The sequence below is a fragment of the Prionailurus viverrinus genome, chromosome C1, assembly GCF_022837055.1.
Source record: "Prionailurus viverrinus isolate Anna chromosome C1, UM_Priviv_1.0, whole genome shotgun sequence".
Lineage (NCBI taxonomy): Eukaryota > Metazoa > Chordata > Mammalia > Carnivora > Felidae > Prionailurus > Prionailurus viverrinus.
Genome location: NC_062568.1, coordinates 82,120,001 through 82,136,643, shown reverse-complemented (window position 1 = coordinate 82,136,643; position 16,643 = coordinate 82,120,001). Strand labels below are relative to the sequence as shown.

The window sequence follows — 16,643 nt, the reverse complement described above, 5'->3', positions numbered from 1 at the left end:
AGAGTTACACGACCTTTGAGGGTCACCCTGAGCCACGGGGCAATGTACTCCTCTGTGTTTTCTCCCTCTTGTTGCTAGGTCAGTTTTAGAAATAGAAGGCTTCACCTCTTTGTCAGTTATCTATTTACTGACAGAATCGATGCACCAGGTTGAAGGCCACCAGGCCACCTTGTTCAGTCATTTTACGGGATCTTCCTCTTTGTAGATGATACTTTCCCATTTTTCATTTGTATTTTTCACCAATGTCATTTTCCCCCACAGATTTTATAAAAGTGCCTTTTCATGTGGTTCCAGTTCAGTGATTTGCCCACCCCCTGAATAATGCAATTTGCATTCCCGATTAATAGTTGTGAATCAGTAATTCTTAAGTACCTCCTGATCCATATTTTCAGTTTAAATGATTCCTAATGTTATTGGCCAGGCATGTGCTTGAACCCAGTACCTTCCCAGACTGGTTCCAGCCCCAGGACAGCAGAGTTACACTCAGGGAATGCGAACATGCTTAAGTCTCTGCCCTGATCTCTTTGGTTGTAGAAGGCAGACAGCCTGCTTTCCCACCTCCCCCAGAAGTGGTAATAGGTGAGCAGATTAATAAATTGATAAAAATCACACTAGGTTCCAAGCCCATCTCCTCTTCTGGTACATATTTATGAAGACTTAAAAATCTCCTTCAAGCATCTGGTCCTTCTTTGATTTGGCTCTGCCCTCCCCACTTTTTGACTTTATCCTTCAGTAAAATAAATAAAGTGAAAGAGCATATTAGGAGTTTCTCTTTCCTTATGGCTTCCCAGTATTTGAGAGAATCATCCTGTTTTAGGCCAGTTGTTGTTAGTTCATGTTTTTACCACCCACCAAAGAACAGCACAGGATTAAGTTTATATTAATAAATGATGTTCATGACTAGGTTTCTACATGCCAGAGTTATGATTTATTTTTTTTAATGGGTGGAGAAAGGAGAGCAGCAATAAACTAGCCTCTAAGTCACTCAAAATCCTTGGCTTGACACATCTCTGTGGGTGTTTTTGTCTTTTTTTTTTTTTTTGTATGTACCTCTAATTCTCCTTTAAGTTCTATTATAATGAACTAAATATTTTGTTGACTACCTTTGTCCATGGCTTCAAACCCTGTTTATTTTAGTTAAATTTATGAAAAGTATGGTATGTACCCTTTTTCTACCTTCTGTTTATAATTGTCCCTACTTATCCCTCCACCCCCTTAAGAATTTCACAAGAAAACCCTGCACCAAATAAATTAAAATCTGCAACTTCAGACACCCCAAGAAGAGGACATTAATCCACTTAGTAAAATACCCATACCTCCCCCTCTCAATTTCAGCTCTTCTTAATGTAACATTTGGTAATTGCAGCTGGCTCCTTATACTTTCCTCCCTCCTTTTCATTCTGAATCATATTGGCCTTGTTTGACCTTCATTTCCTTTCCTGCCCCCCACATTTGTCCACATACTTTTCTTTGACCATGTTGGTCTTTCTTTTGCTGCCTGGATTAAAAGCAATAAATAGAGCTTTCTAAGAGTGTAATACTTTCTGTTAAAATCCCACTCTACCTCCCCATTCACTATTAACGCTTTGTACAATTTTTACATATCTTTCTTGTTGTGTAGTTACTGCTCTATATTTTTCTGATTGATCATTAAGTTACGCTGGCTTTTGAGAACTGCCTCCATAATCCTGAAGCAAAGCCTTTTTACTTGGCATGCTCTTTTCCTTTGGAATGCCTTTCCTGGCAAGGAGAGGCATTTCGGTTTGACTACGATTCTTAAGTTACAATTCAAGGCTAATTTGTTCAGTTAGGCTTCTACTATGAGCAGCTCTGGTTCTCACTGTGAAGTACTCCATGAGGTTGCTTAGTTGAAGGGTGTGTTGTAAGTACAAGATGTAATATACTTACATTGTACTTGATTATCAGTTTTCAAAAACAGCTGCATGCTTTGATATCTGTGTAAGGAAATATCAGAAGATAATATACCATTGGTATTTATTACTCTATAATTAAGGATGTGTCAGTGTTTCTCTTTTTTAAAAAAAACCCTATTTTCAGAAATTCATATCTCAGGCATAAATTTCCCTATGAATTACAGTCTAATACCATATTAGAAGTATCTTCTTTTTAAGTTATCCCTCCCCTTCCTTTTCTTTCCGGGGAAATAAGTTTCAGGATGTAATTTCTGGGTTATCTATTGGGGATGAGAGGAAGCAGTCCCTATGCTGCACAATTAAAGGTGCCTCTGCCGCCAATGCCACCTGCCCCCTGTATCCTAGACCCTCTGTGCACCAGGTGAGATCGTGGGGGCTGCCTCTGGATAAAGGGCCAGCCTCCCATCTATGTGGATAAGCAACTTCATCATGGTATGAGGTGAAAGGCAACAGAGAAGGCTCAGCTCTCCAGAAGTACTGCAGGTGCCAGAGAGTCTGAAATTTTAGTGCCAGGAATCAATTCTTATACATTCCTCCCTCTATGGTCACTTAGAATACAAATGTGGCCAGGAGTAACATGAAATAAATCTAGGGAAAGGTACTGGCAACTTATCGACCCATGTTCCTTCTGCCAGTAGAAGAAGCAGAAGGAAGAAGGAGGGGAGGAAGAGAGAGAGAGAGAGAGAGAGAGAGAGAGAGAGAGAGAGAGATTTGCCCCTTTCCCTCAAGGGTGGTCTCGACCAATTGAGTTGACCGTGGCCTTCTGCAAGAAGCTGTTTCTACACCTGCCTCTACTACCAGGGGACCCACGGCAACTGGGCTTCTCTTTGGGCCCTCAGTTTCTCCACAGGTTTCAAAAGCAAATGCTTACCAGGAGGGCCAGGGAAGGTACCTATATGCATAAAGCCACGTGTAAAGACCACAGGGCATGGTGGGCCCTATGATGGATGTGGAGGCTGAATGCCTCCCGGCAGGTGCAGTAATAGTAACAATAAAGACACAACAGTGGCTTCACTGCATGGTCTCTCCTGCCCCTTTCAAGACCAACAACATAGGCCACAAAGCAGCTCCCTGCTACCCCCTGCACTCTCTTGCCTAGGGGTCCAATAGTCATGCACACTGACCTTGGTGCTTCCTGAAAGACACATCGGTGACAATGACACCATCCAATGGAGGGGAAGGCTTATACAAAAAGTCTCTGTTTCTACAACATAGTCTGGTTCCTAAATATGCCTTTAGACGACCCCTTAATTTTCTCATTTGTGAGGTGATCATGAAAATCTTAAATTGTCAAATATAAAGGACTTCAAATTCCTAAGAGAAACATATCGCTCAAGTATTCCCAGAAGTCCCTTCTGGCACGCCACCTTAGGTCAGCTATTTAAAAATGCAGTAACTGTTAGGAGAGTAACAAGCATCTTGGAGTATCTCCCAAGGAGAAACAATTCCTCATATTCATTTGTGAGAACAATTATGAACCTGTCTTAGGGTTGAAACTCATAACCATAGAGTTGCAAGGGAGAAGAAGGCATCATCACTCGGGTAATGATAATGGGAGGGTCCCTGAAGACACTGACCCCACATTCCACTGACGGAAAATGGGCCCAGTAGGGTGAGAGAGGATCCTGGTCCCTGAAGTCATACATACCTCAAGTACAGCTAGGAATTCCAAAGACATGAGAGAGAACTCCCTCCCATGGATCGCAATGAAGGACAGAGTCCACAATTCACCCTGTCTTCAAGAGGAAAGGGAACAGGTGCCAGTATGGGAGATCGGTACTGTGGCTAGGAGCTCAGACAGCTCTGTGCTCTACCACACAGCTCTGAACTTTCCAAGACGCGAGGACTGGCTCATGTAACATCATCCTTTTTCTTCCTCCCATTACCTTTCAAAAGGGAGTTTCCAGAACTATGGTTTTCCATCTTGAGTTTGTAATGTTACAGGAATTAGTGAGAAATGGTGATCAGCAGCCCTAGGAAAAAGAGACCCATGGACAATCAAGTCAGACTTTTTCAAAGTATGATTTGTTTCAGTATCAAGGTTAAGTCCTTGGCTCCCGGTGAGCAGAGGAAAGTCTTCTCATGCAAAATTGGCAGGAAGGTTTTCTTCCACTGTTTGAAGGGAAATGGTTATCTGACCGGATCAGTAACTTAGAGTCAAGAAATGTTAAGGAAGGCATGGTAGCAAAACTAACCAAAGTAGTCCTAGCTCCTATCAGAAGGCACATCTAACAATAACATGTAAGACACGTACAAAGTCAGAGTGTGAAAAGACTTTGGGTAGAATGAGCCAGCTTCAGAAATAAGCCACTAATCATAGAGTAAATGTTACTCTCCCAGCTGCATGTCTGTGCCTTCTACCATCACTCCTCTGACTTAAAAGTTAGTGTACATTTGCTGTAAATCCCATGGTTTGTTGTTGTTGTTGTCCTGTTGTAATCACAAATGCACAAAGCTTTCAGCAGCATGTAGAATTGTATGCATGTTTTTAAACTTTCCCAGTTACATTTTAATGAACAGCCTTGAAGGGAGGATTTACCATGGAAGCATTAGTCTCCTAGGGGCGCCTGGGTGGCTCAGTTGGTTAAGCGTCCGACTGTGGATCTAGGCTCAGGTCATGGTCTCACGCTTTGTGAGTTCAAGCGCCACACTGGGCTCTGCAATGACAGCACACAGCCTGCTTGGGATTCTCCCTCTCCCTGCCCCTGCCCTACCTGCTTTCTGTCCGCCTCTCACAAAATAAATAAATACACTTAAAAAATAAAAGCATTAGTTGTCCTATATCTCAATTCAAATTTTAAAATGAAACATGTTCATGTCAGTGATTTATAACATAGTCTCTTCCTTGTTAAATATAAGATCTAATATTAAATACTACATGATTTTTCAGCGAAAGAGAGAGGCACTTAGGGTGATACTTGTCCACAGTCAGCAGAAGAATAAAACGCACAGACTCTGTCGACATTAAAAGACAGCATGGACTCTCATTTGAAAATTGATTCTATCACCCACAGAAAGTATCTTGAGACTTAACTGAAAATTTTATTGTGGCTCATAATATTTCTGGGTAGCAGATGCTTTCTCAAAAACAGATTTTACTTTTAAAAATATCAAATATAATTAACACCTTCAACATAAAATGAAATCTTTGCTTCCAGATGCATTTCAAGGTGTTGAAATGAATCTGTGCAGCCCTGTGTGGCTGCGAGTTTCCATCGACTTCCTGATTCTGCTGCCATCTTTATGTGGCATGTCTGAAGATGTGAGAGTCAGAGCAGGGCATTCACACCTAGCCACAGTGGAAGGATTCTTACTAAACCGCAAGCTTTTTGAGAAAGGTCTTCTGACCTATTCCTGATCAACGTGGTATAAGTGAATAGGTTAAGAACCAGGTGCCCTGCTTTTTATTACAGAAACACCTAACCAGAAACACAGATTAGGTAAATTCATGGCACGTATATCCTGGATGCTGTATCAAGGTCTTGATAATGAGCAGACTTAAAATTGAAATTGAGTGTTCCAAAAAAGGAAGATCAAAATTTGCAACAACCATACTCAAAATAAGAAATAATGAGAATGTTCAATTTCTTTACTCAGAGTAAGGAAACTACGAATTAAAAAGTCAACTTGTGGGGCACCTGGGTGGCTCAGTTGGTTAAGCATGAGACTTTGGCCTCAGGTCATGATCCCACAGTTTTGTGGGTTTGAGCCCCGTGTCAGCTGTGCTGACAGCTTGGAGCCTGCTTGGGATTCTCTGTCTCCCTCTCTCTCTGTGCCCACCTACTTCCACGCTCGCGCTCTCAGAAATAAATAAATAAACATTAAAAAAAAAGTCAACTTGTATTATCAATTATCCTGTGATTTCAATGAAACATGGGTTAATTTACTTAATAACACTCTATCCACAAAATGGGTTTGAGAAGCACACAAAACACACACACACTTCAAGTTTCAATTGTTAAGAATTACACATTTACAAAATTTTTTTATTGCTCACTTGCACTGAGACCAAGTCTGATAGCATAGTTCTAAGAACTGACAACTTTAATGTAAATTTTTATTCTAGAAGGAATGCTGGGCATGGCTAACGACAAAATCTGATTTGAGTTTATGGGTGTAGGAAAAAAAAAACCCTCCATACACAGGTAACTTTCAACTATGTCTACACTGAGATGGGAGCCCATTGTTTTCAGGATAGTAAAACACAGTAAACCCAACACTGTTTCTTGGCTGTGAGATCATACTATTATTTCTAGAAGAAATCTTCTGACTGAAGCAAATTTACTGGTATAGTTCATCTTCTTAGATGATAAACCCTGCCTAGAAGTATCTAAGAACCTCTTAGGCATATTGACATTGAGTTTGCACTCAAAAGGGGCACCCCTGGTAGATTCCGAGTACCCCAGTTTCAGACCACTAGGGAGGTCAGAAATAATCCCTGAGCCCTTTGTTTTATGAGTGACGATGTAATTTGTTCAGTGACTTCCCTGCAAGCGATACGACTCGAAGCCAGAGCAGTGATGTCCAGTCATGCGTTAAGGGTCTCACATTGGTTAGGGAGAGGACTCGGTGCAGAGATAGAGTTTGTTGTTTCTGCTTCTTAATCTTCCTGCTTTTAAATTCTCAGACCTCAGGGATTCTGAACTCCTGCCTTCTTTGATCTGTAAGATCACCTCTATCCTGAGGGCTCTCTCGGTCTGGCTCCTTGACCTTGATCTGTTTCCTGCTGACAATTTCGCTACCTGTCAAATGGGCCCTCCTGCTGACGATTTTGCTACCTGTCAAATGGGCCCTTCTAGAATTCTGAATCACTGCCTGCTCAATCTTGGTTGCTTGCTAGACCAGTCAATCCTTCTAGAAGCCGGAAGGCCACACTTGGCCCCTGCCTACCCTCCTCTCCCTGGCTGTTCCTCACTCTGTAGTGTATAAAAGTTATTTGTTTCAAAAGCTAGGAAACTTACAATTTACCTGTCAGTAAACAGAAGATGGTTTATCAACAGACTTTACCTTAATGACTACAAATGTTTACCTCCTGCTTTCCAGAATGCAAAGAAAATCTTGGAAATGTCATAATATCTTACAAACATTTGCAAAACAGATCCTTGTACAACCGGAAAAGAAACAATTGTATTCGTTGTCTCTGACACAAGAAAAGCGTTCAGTGAGAAACATACAGATAGATGTACACTCTTACACAGAAATGAGATATGCTAATTAAAAATTGCAGTAGGCACTTTATTAAAAATTTATTTTACAATCTAGCCGTTCAAAACATCTTTATATCAACAAATACAGCAGCTTGACTATTGGAATCATAAGTGATTTATCTTGAAAAGATCATATTTGTAGCTGGATGCAAATATTTTTGAGGAATATTTATATCAAAATTACTGTTTTTAGTAGAAGTATTTTGATTTCTCTATTTTTACCCCAGGGGAAAAAAAATTGAAACGAGTATCTCAGTGTTCATTTTATGGGCAAGATGGCTCCACTTAGTGTATTTCCCATGTTTGTCCAAATTACAGCTGTTTATCTCGCAACTTTAAAATAAATTAAATGCAAATGTAACTCTGCGGATCATGGGAATACCTGCCAGACCCCTTATTAATACCTTCACTTAAACACCCCCGTGCCAGAGAGTCATTAATTGGCTAAAATAAAAGTGCTAAAGCAGCCCTTTGCCCCCAAACAACTCTGAGATGGCTGCCCAATTAGTCCGGTAGCATTCTGATCCTCCCTTCAGACCCTGTGGCCCTTTGAGGACACAAGAAGGCTCCGATGATAACCTGGCAACCTAGGTAGAAACACAGCCAAGTGCGAGCTTTTGAAGCTGCAGTTCGGCTGCCATCGTGTCGGCAAAAAGAAAGAATTCAGGCACCATGTCATCCAGTACAAAGGATAAAAACGGATTCAACCGGAAATTCAATGTGGCACCACATATGGGATACATGAGTGCGGTTATACAACAGGCCACATATTTTTTTGAACAGTCTCCTCCATGTGATGCCGAGGACATGTGTAACCATCATAACGTCTCTAGGAATCTGTATTTAATTTGAGTTGGGGTGGTGGCAGGGATGGGAGATCTGAAGCCGCCACAGGTTTGTGGCAGATGGCTCTGTGTCAGCTATGACAAGCAGCCAGGCTCAGCTTCCTCTGCAGATTTTCTTTTCTCTCTGATCAGGTAAATATGGGCACACTCTGGAAAGTTCTACAGATTCTGCCTTAGGCTGCAAGTTTGTGACTTAGCCCCATCTGTCACAAATCTTCCCTAGGTTCTGTTGTAAGCAGAGACCTGAATTTACCATGTAGGGCCGCCCAAGAAAAAGGAGTCATTTCACCCTGCGAGGGGGAGGGAGAGAAGAGAAAGCAAGGAAGAAGCATTAACAACCGAAAGACGAAAGGATGTTCAAAATTCATATTGCAAATTTGCATAACTTACGTCAATTAGATTTCAAAAAGCCACCAAGTACATGGTTCTCGAGTTTCATCAACTCAGGAAATCCCAGTTTCTGATTGGTTTAAAGTGGAACTGTATTTTCAACCGTACGGGAAAGCTCCCGATTTTTCGCAAATGGGTACATTCCACCGCGCACATATTTCCTGGTTTATGTGAGCGATGACGGCTGCTCAAAGTTTATCATCCAATTTTTAACTTTTATAAACACAAGATACCCAACGCCCTTAACCCATGTTTTTGCTAATGTGAATTTTACTTTTAAGTGGCTAAGGCACAAGAGAAATGCCATTACTCCTACGTTAAACGCATAAAGCACTTTGAGTTTACAAACAGGTTTATATTCGTTATTTCATTATAGCAGTACCTCGGCGGGGGGTGGGGGGGGATGCTATTAAGAATTGAGGGAGAAAAAAATTTTTTCTAAGTTTACAGATGAATCAGAGAGACAGGCTAAGAAGTTCACCTAGAGCCAGGCTACAAATGAGTAGCAGAGAAGAACAAGCCGCCAAAACCTCTCACTGTTCTTGATCACCCAAAAGTGTATCTATTGTGCTGAAGGTTTTTGCTTTTATTTTACTTAGACAAACCAAAGGAAAACCAAGCCAAAAGAAATCAAGGAAGGAAGTGAAGAAGGAGAGAGGGAGAAGACTAGGGAGGAGGGAGAGAGGGAGGGAGAGAGATTGGGAAGTTGCCTTAAACTGTGCTCGTGCAGTTGAGAGATTTTTAGAAGTTCTAAAAATGTCACAAGCTTTTACGTTTTCATTTTTAAGGAAACAAGTAATGACTCCGGAGTGTTAATACAAGTGAGCAACACCTTATTGGCATCTAGAGTGTAATCTCGAATTAAAAGGGGACTATAAAGTGACCAGTCCCTTGAAGGAAACTTACAGTGGCCTGGCTGTGGTCCGGGTAGACAGAGGCTGATAGAATTAAGACAACCACAAGTGGTTTCTCTGCGCACTGAATGTCAGCTGTAAGCTTAATCATTGTTTGGAGGCATTTTTAGGCAGAAATCTGAAAATTCTTCTTTCCTCCAATTAGGAGCAGGTTATAAAGGTTCCCAGAATGTTGAAGTACGTGAAGAGGAGAACAGAATAAAAACCAGCAGCTGGCATTTGAACAATCTTGAGAAACACAGGTCACTCTCAGAAAGCACAGGAGAGAACGCATCTCTTTTTTCCCCACTCAGAATTTCGCTCAATTTGTAAATAAAAATAAATGAGAAATAGGATGGGAACGAAAAGCTATCCGGGTAGTCCGGGCAGTATCTACTTTACACAGTGCCCTGTTTGTGCCCTGCGCTCTTTTCAGTATTTGTAACAATATAAGGTCCATAATTTTTTCTCTAAAGCATTTTAAAATATAATGATGAAAAGTCTGTAGAAACATAAGGAACTGATCTCAGAAGGTTGTTGGGAATTTTCAGTAAGTAAACTCACATAGTAAAAAGGAGGCAAAAATACAACTTCATGGTATTGAGCTTACCGGGGTTGGAAAAGGGAAAACTATTCTTAGTGTTAAGAAGTCAATCCTTGGCTAATTATTTTATGATTACTTCTAGAATCTTGTGTTCAAGTTAGGATGGAGTCATAAAAAGCTCCCCATCGTGGATGAAATGAAACCTATTTTTAATCTGTGTGACAAGTATGTGGCCAATGTGTCTGACCTACTCAGAAAAGGAAGTGTTCTGAAAGTACGAGAAAGCTGCAGTCAATGACTAAACTTGGATGTAAACTTTTTAAAGAGGTGGTTTAGATTTTTTAAATTATGAAAATGGTTTTAGATTTTTAAAATGCTTAAAAAACATTTAATTTCAGTATGCATTGTATTTCTCTTAAGAAAGATCTTAAGTGTGTGTGTGTGTGTGTGTGTGAGAGAGAGAGAGAGAGAGAGAGAGAGAGAGAGAGAGAGAGAGGGAGAGGGAGACAGGGAGAGGGAGGAGGGAGAACATACTTGCATGCATGTGAGGAATTTAAACATTTCAAATCTGAAACCATTTCAGGTGAGAAGTCATGGGCACAGTGTTCTGTAGTAGAAAGAGCCACTTTAAGAAAAAAAAAAAGTATCCAATTCTGTTTCTGCTTTTCAGTTACTAGCATTCTGTTTCAAATCCTGCTTCAAGTTATAGCCCCCAAACTCTCACTCATATTGAAAGTATAATGTCTCATGTGAGAAGAAAGCCAAGTGTTAGTAGCCTTATTCTAGTCATTAAATTTCTAAGTGTGAATCCATATGAAAAATCCTATCCTAAAGTGAACCCTATGTGAAAAGCAGTTGAGATGATTTTAAAATGTAAACTTTTGACAAAAAAAGAGAGTAAGGTGTAAAAATGTAAAAGGAGCAAATTAAAGAATTCAGTGACATTCTATCCTTTTAGATCTTAGAAGCATATGTTTTATAAAAGCAAAACAGCACTGTCCAATGGAATAAGTCTAAAAAAAACCCCAACATTCTCGTTAACAGTACACACAAAAGACTCTTCCATTGCATAAGAAAAGTAAGGAAAATACTGCCTTGGGGGGAACAGTTCTCTTGTATTTAGTGAAGGCAAAGGTCACCTGAAAATGTGCATATTTATAAACTGTAAGGTGAAAAGATAGCATAGCTGTTTATATCTTAATTGTAAAGTTTTAGAAGGCATCCTTTTTCTGTTTTGGCTCTACATCCTATTACAATAACCAAACTAAATCTGTGGTCCTTTCCTGTATTTTTTTTTTTTAACCAGTTTCTCCTGAAAAATGCATCACAAAGCTCGGTTACCTTAATTCTTGGACTAATTTATTAATTTTAAGACTAATATTCAGATATAATATCATCAAGATCTATAAATGAGGGCACCTCTGAAAGCGTATAATAGACTTATAAGAAAAAAAAATCCACGGCAAAAATACATAAAAAAGAATTATACATACAAATTCCTATAAATGCTTACACATGAAATATTAATTTATAAAACTTGGAGCTGGAATACTTGAGGATGTTCAGTCTAAAAAACATATGTAAAAAGTAATTACAGGAAATAACATGTAAGGCATAGGTTATCTTTTAAGCTGTACGAAGAACAATTTGATATACTAACAGCATTACCACTGAGCTGACAATGTTTCAGAGTTTTTCCAGAAGTTGTTTGTAAAATAAATAATTATAGCTATGTTATAGAGTATCATATTAAAATATTTCAACCGGATGTCTGTTTTCCTTTGCAACTAAAGGTAACTTGTCACAGTAACTTTTGTAATGGTTAAAAATTTGTAAACAAAGACTAACAGAGATAATGAGGCCTAACCTGAAGCAAAGTTAAAAACCGTTAAATTTTGATGGTGGGAATAGCATTATAAAACCTTCACCATTCTCTTCACAAGAATATAAACACTTTCTTTCTTCTTTCTTTCTTTCTTTCTTTCTTTCTTTCTTTCCTTTCTTTTTCTTTTCTTTTCTTTTTTTTTTTTGTATCTACATGAGATGATGGATGCGAATGAAATGTATGGTGGTAACCATTCCACAATAAACGCATGTCAAGTCATTATGCGGTACTGTGGTTCGTAAGCGGACACAGTACCGTCAGTCATATCTCAATAAAACCGAAAAACAAGCACAACTTCACCTAAAATTCACCAGAAGGTGGGGAGAGATTAGTAATTTGATGGTGAACTCACTGAAGAGATCTGTGTCATATACAGAAAATAAATCCATTTACATAAATACTTCTATTTCTTCCATTTTCATAATCTGCACATTTTGATAGCCTGTCACGTGGAAAACTACTTGATTAACATTTGATACAAACCTGACCGCTACTGAACTTCAAAAATTAGGGAGTTTGGATGTAAACCTGTTTTCTCTGTGGAGCTTCCCCTGTATACGGTACAATCGTATTGACTCAAGGAGTAATACTGAAGCCTGGAACTGTTCAGTCAGCATTTTAAACTATTATGAGCTACCTTCTGAACCATTGCCAAGTTAATAGACAATGAAAGATAATGAGCTTGAAATTGGGTGTTAAATTGCATTTTTGGTTCTCTCCCTTTTTCTTGAAGTTTAACTGTTTCCTGCAGAAACAAAGTCCTGTTTTGATGTATCACTATGTAAATATGTATTTTAGGCCATGAAAAGAGAAAGGAGAGAAAAAAGGCAGCAAACTGTATTTCATGTAGGAAGGTTATACATTAACATAGGAAAATTAAAATATACTGGATTATAAAACTGCTAGATTGTAAACTATACTGAATTTATGTAAAATGAAGATGCTACATTCAAAGAATATAAAAAGGTATATTACTCATGGCCTAGAGCCACCTTCCAAACTCATAAAGCAGATTTATCCCAGTTCAATTACTTAGACTTTTAGCAGGGCCTCTTTGTGTTGTCATTTCAACAATGTAAAATTCTTGATTCAAACAACGGAAAAAAAAAAAAAGATAATGAAGGAGGGGACTGCATGATGATGCTCTTTAAACTATTTTCTTTCTGCCTTTGCCATTCAGAGAGGAGACGGGCAGTGTCATTCTAAACAAACTGAGGATTTTTATGTCATTTTATTAAACCGGATAAGGGAAACATTTGATTCTTGAAAATCATCTTCAAAGTAGTTAAAAAATGAACACCAAACTTCACGAATGTCATTCACCTGAATTTTTGAGGCCTGAAGATTTCATTATGATGGGAAGAAAGGCTTATCCTCATTAGTATAATTGTGGAATCTTTCCTTTACTTCCTTTTAAACTAATGAGTTACATTAATCCAGGTTCATTTTTATAAGCCTCTTGGGGCTAAATGTAAAGGACAGTCATCTTAGAAAACAATAAATTAAAAAAAAAGCATGTACCATGCATTAAGTGCACGTATTTCATAAGACCTAGGTTAATACAACTGGCATCCAGTTTAATTAATCCTTGTTAGTGTAACAACTAATATCCCTCCCTAGCATGTTTCCTTTAAACATTAGTATGTTAATTAAATGTTTTTTTTAAAAAGATTTTTCTTTGTACTTCAATATGGCATTTATACCATGTAAATCTCTCCTCAATATCTACCTTATAAAGATGTTTTCTTATAATATCTGGTCTCTTGCAGAAATTCTGGAGCCTTTTTGAAAGCTGTTCAGGTGTAGAATACAGATATTCAGCTGCAGGAAAAACAGATACATTTTTAATGAAACAAAAACCTCAAAGCACACACTCGATATTAGTCACTTTACTAATTAAAAATGCATATTGCTCTGTGCTGCCTCGTGTTTTACATTATTTAAGCATGATTTTATAAGGTTACCTCAGCTCACAAGGATGCTTAATGCTAAATAAGACTGTGTAGTTGTGCTGTTTAGACATCTCCTTTGGGTGATTAAAATACATTATTCTAATGTAACACAATGCATATGTGATATATTTAGTGATGGGAATTTTTTCAAAGAACTGGTACTATAGCCGTATGTACCCTGTACAAGAGTTGCATATTATTAACTAGTCAATTGTTTAAATAATTTGGTGTGATTTCCAGTCCTCGATTTTTCTCTGTGTATATCATTAGAAAAAATCTGTAAGCAATCGCAGCAACACTGACCTGCTTATAAAAATCCATCATTATGGGATGTGTATGCTAACAATGAAGAATGCTATTTGAAAACTTGCTTTTTTGTTATCTTAAAAGAACAGATGGTAAATATAAGCTTACTCTAATGTATTAAAACACATAAAATTTTCCTTAACACTAACATGTTGACTTGCCAAATAAACAATTGCTCCCGCCTAAGTTTATTTTCAAACTTTCTAATTTAGCATGAATCATGTATTAAATCTCAACCAAGATGAAAGTACATTAAAGAGGCTACCTGGAAATATTTCAGGATAAACCAAATCTTTGGGACAAAGTGGGTAGCAACCACAATACACAGCTTCCAACCTAAAGAAATTTTAGAGAAGATAAAAAAAAATTAAAAGGACATTACTCTGATAGCCAGAAAGTGGTTTTGTTTGCCTAAGTTAACAGTATGAGCCCTGAGTTAACTGGGACGAAAAACGTGGTCGGCAGTCCAAGCCTTAAAGCCAAAGTTGCTCTTTTAAAAGATTTTATTGATCATATATGAATTTCATAGAACAGAACCAACAGCATATGTTTTGTTCACTGAATTAATCAAAGCGCAGCTCTGCATTTTTTTTTTGTTTTTAAAATACTGTTTAACACATTTTATAATCAGCAGATAAACACATGTAACAACATGGTAAAGTATGGACAGCTTTTCTTAATAATGCTGCAAAGCCCCAGAATGTTCATTTTTCAAAAATGTTTAAATAAAATAGCAAATACTTAACTTTAACATTGTAGCCGTAGAAATGTTCGAGGCACTTTTAAAAGCATCAGAAAAAAAATTTACAATCTGTTGTTGGGGCATTTTTATATTTTAAGCTCATGCTTCAAAATAATTTGTTATTTTTGTAGAATGCAAAATAATTCCCCTTTTACTGAAAAATCCTCATGGAGATTACCTTAATGAAAATTTTACTTTCTTAGCCAAAAATTCAGCTCATTTTCCATTTTATCAGAAAAGAATACTTTCTTATTAAACAAATAAGCAAGAAAGTTTCACTTTGAGAGGATTTCTCCAAGGAACACCTATGGGAAGTTTTTTTTTTTTTTTTTCATGTCATAGTAGTAAGGGTTAAGCAGAGAGAAGGTATTGCATCTCAAAGGTTGTTGGCCCTGTATAATGGCTATTGATCTGACATATAATAAACCTTAAAGATACCACTGTAATTTCTGTTGGCTAGAAATTACACAGTGAAATTCAAAGCACTCTCTAAAATATGTTTATTTTATGAGAGACTTTGAATTGCATCCAAAATGTTGACCAAAGGCGGATTTTTATTTTGAACTGCAGATTTTTTTTCAACCCAAGAATAATTTGAAGTTATGTCAATGTTTACCTTGTTTGTTTACAGTGACAAAGCACATGCAATTTAAGCTGTTTTTAAGTGGGTGATGTTTTCTCTATTTTATTATGTTGACTGAAATTAGTTTAAATGAAAGGTATTTACGTTGAGCTGCAAAGTTTGGAAAAATACTGAGTTCAAAGTTTTGCTTGAGAACTGACAAGAGTTACAAGATAACATAGTGAAAAGGCACAGGATCTAGTTACCCATTATTAATTTCAAAATCCAAACTAATATCTAATAGATTTTTTTCTCTACAGACGTAGGGTATGCATAGGAATTCTTATCCCAAATACAGCTATAAACCACATGGCAACTGCATTATAAAACAGTGTCTAAAGTTTGAGCACATAAACCAGTGAGACTCTTTATGAACCAAAAGAAAATACGCACTTTATCTGAAGACACTCAGTTTTAAAATGCTGTGCCAATCGAAAAGTAAATACATATGAACATTCTCTTATAATTGCACAAAATCAAAAGAGTGAAGTCACAGCCATTTCAGAAAGTGCACATGTTATCTGCTTTTTAATAATGGATTTGAATTAGTGTTCTGTTCCCCGAAAGAAAATTGCAGGCCAAGTTACATTTTGAGTCATCGTATGAGCATGTATCATGTCACTTCCAAAAACCTCTGCTAATTAAAATACAGTGAGATAAGAGTGGCATTATTTGACTTAGGGAGAAAAAATTTACAAATTTTGGATTTCAACTTTTATTTACAAATTATCTTATTTGTAGTGATATTTCTAATTCATCAAGGAAATACACACACACACACACACACACACACACACACACACAAACCAGCCACCACCGTTGGTATAATTTTGACTTGTTAAATACTAAACTTTATTATCTAGATTATTTAGATCAGAACTATCTTTTAAAATATATTACATAGGCCATAATATTTTTAAAGAAATTTGTAAAATTCATTGCCATAAGTTTCTCATATTTTGCTATGTTGAAGAAAATGATCATCTCATGACAATAATACAATTATTCACCATTTCAATTCTTATGCACTACCAGTTAAATAATAAATAGGGTTCCAATTGATCTATTGTTAAAATGACTAGCAAATGACCTTTTTATTCCAATTAACAAATCATCTGCTAAATCTATGAATCTTAATATTCAGATCTATTCACTTCAATTCATACAATTTATCTGCAAATAGTTGTTGGGCTTTTGATTCTAAATATAATTAGCTGATAATTTTGCTTGGCTGAATTACTTTTCTGGAGGGCCTGCAAAGGCTCTCAGTCGCATTATCTAGCAATAATGAATCTGATAGGTGAAATTTTTTACTGTAATGAG

At 37.5% G+C, this 16,643-nt stretch overlaps 1 protein-coding gene across 24 annotated transcripts in view; it reads right to left on the bottom strand.

Moving 5' to 3' along the window:
- Window positions 1-919: 919 nt before the first annotated feature.
- The window catches only part of GTDC1 (glycosyltransferase like domain containing 1), a 404,727-nt gene continuing 389,003 nt past the window's right edge, over window positions 920-16,643 (bottom strand). For 11 of the 24 annotated variants that reach the window (XM_047869470.1, XM_047869468.1, XM_047869467.1 and 8 more), the window contains 2 exons: window positions 14,222-14,292; window positions 7,149-13,519 (listed from right to left, as the gene is read on the bottom strand). In XM_047869470.1, coding sequence (XP_047725426.1) covers window positions 13,344-13,519; window positions 14,222-14,292 — 247 coding nt within the window. In that variant the 3' untranslated portion in view covers window positions 7,149-13,343. Of the gene's footprint in view, window positions 1,956-3,315; window positions 3,908-7,148; window positions 13,520-14,221; window positions 14,293-16,643 lie in introns of those variants that run through there. The other 13 variants (XM_047869465.1, XM_047869480.1, XM_047869484.1 and 10 more) reach the window with 6 other exon arrangements.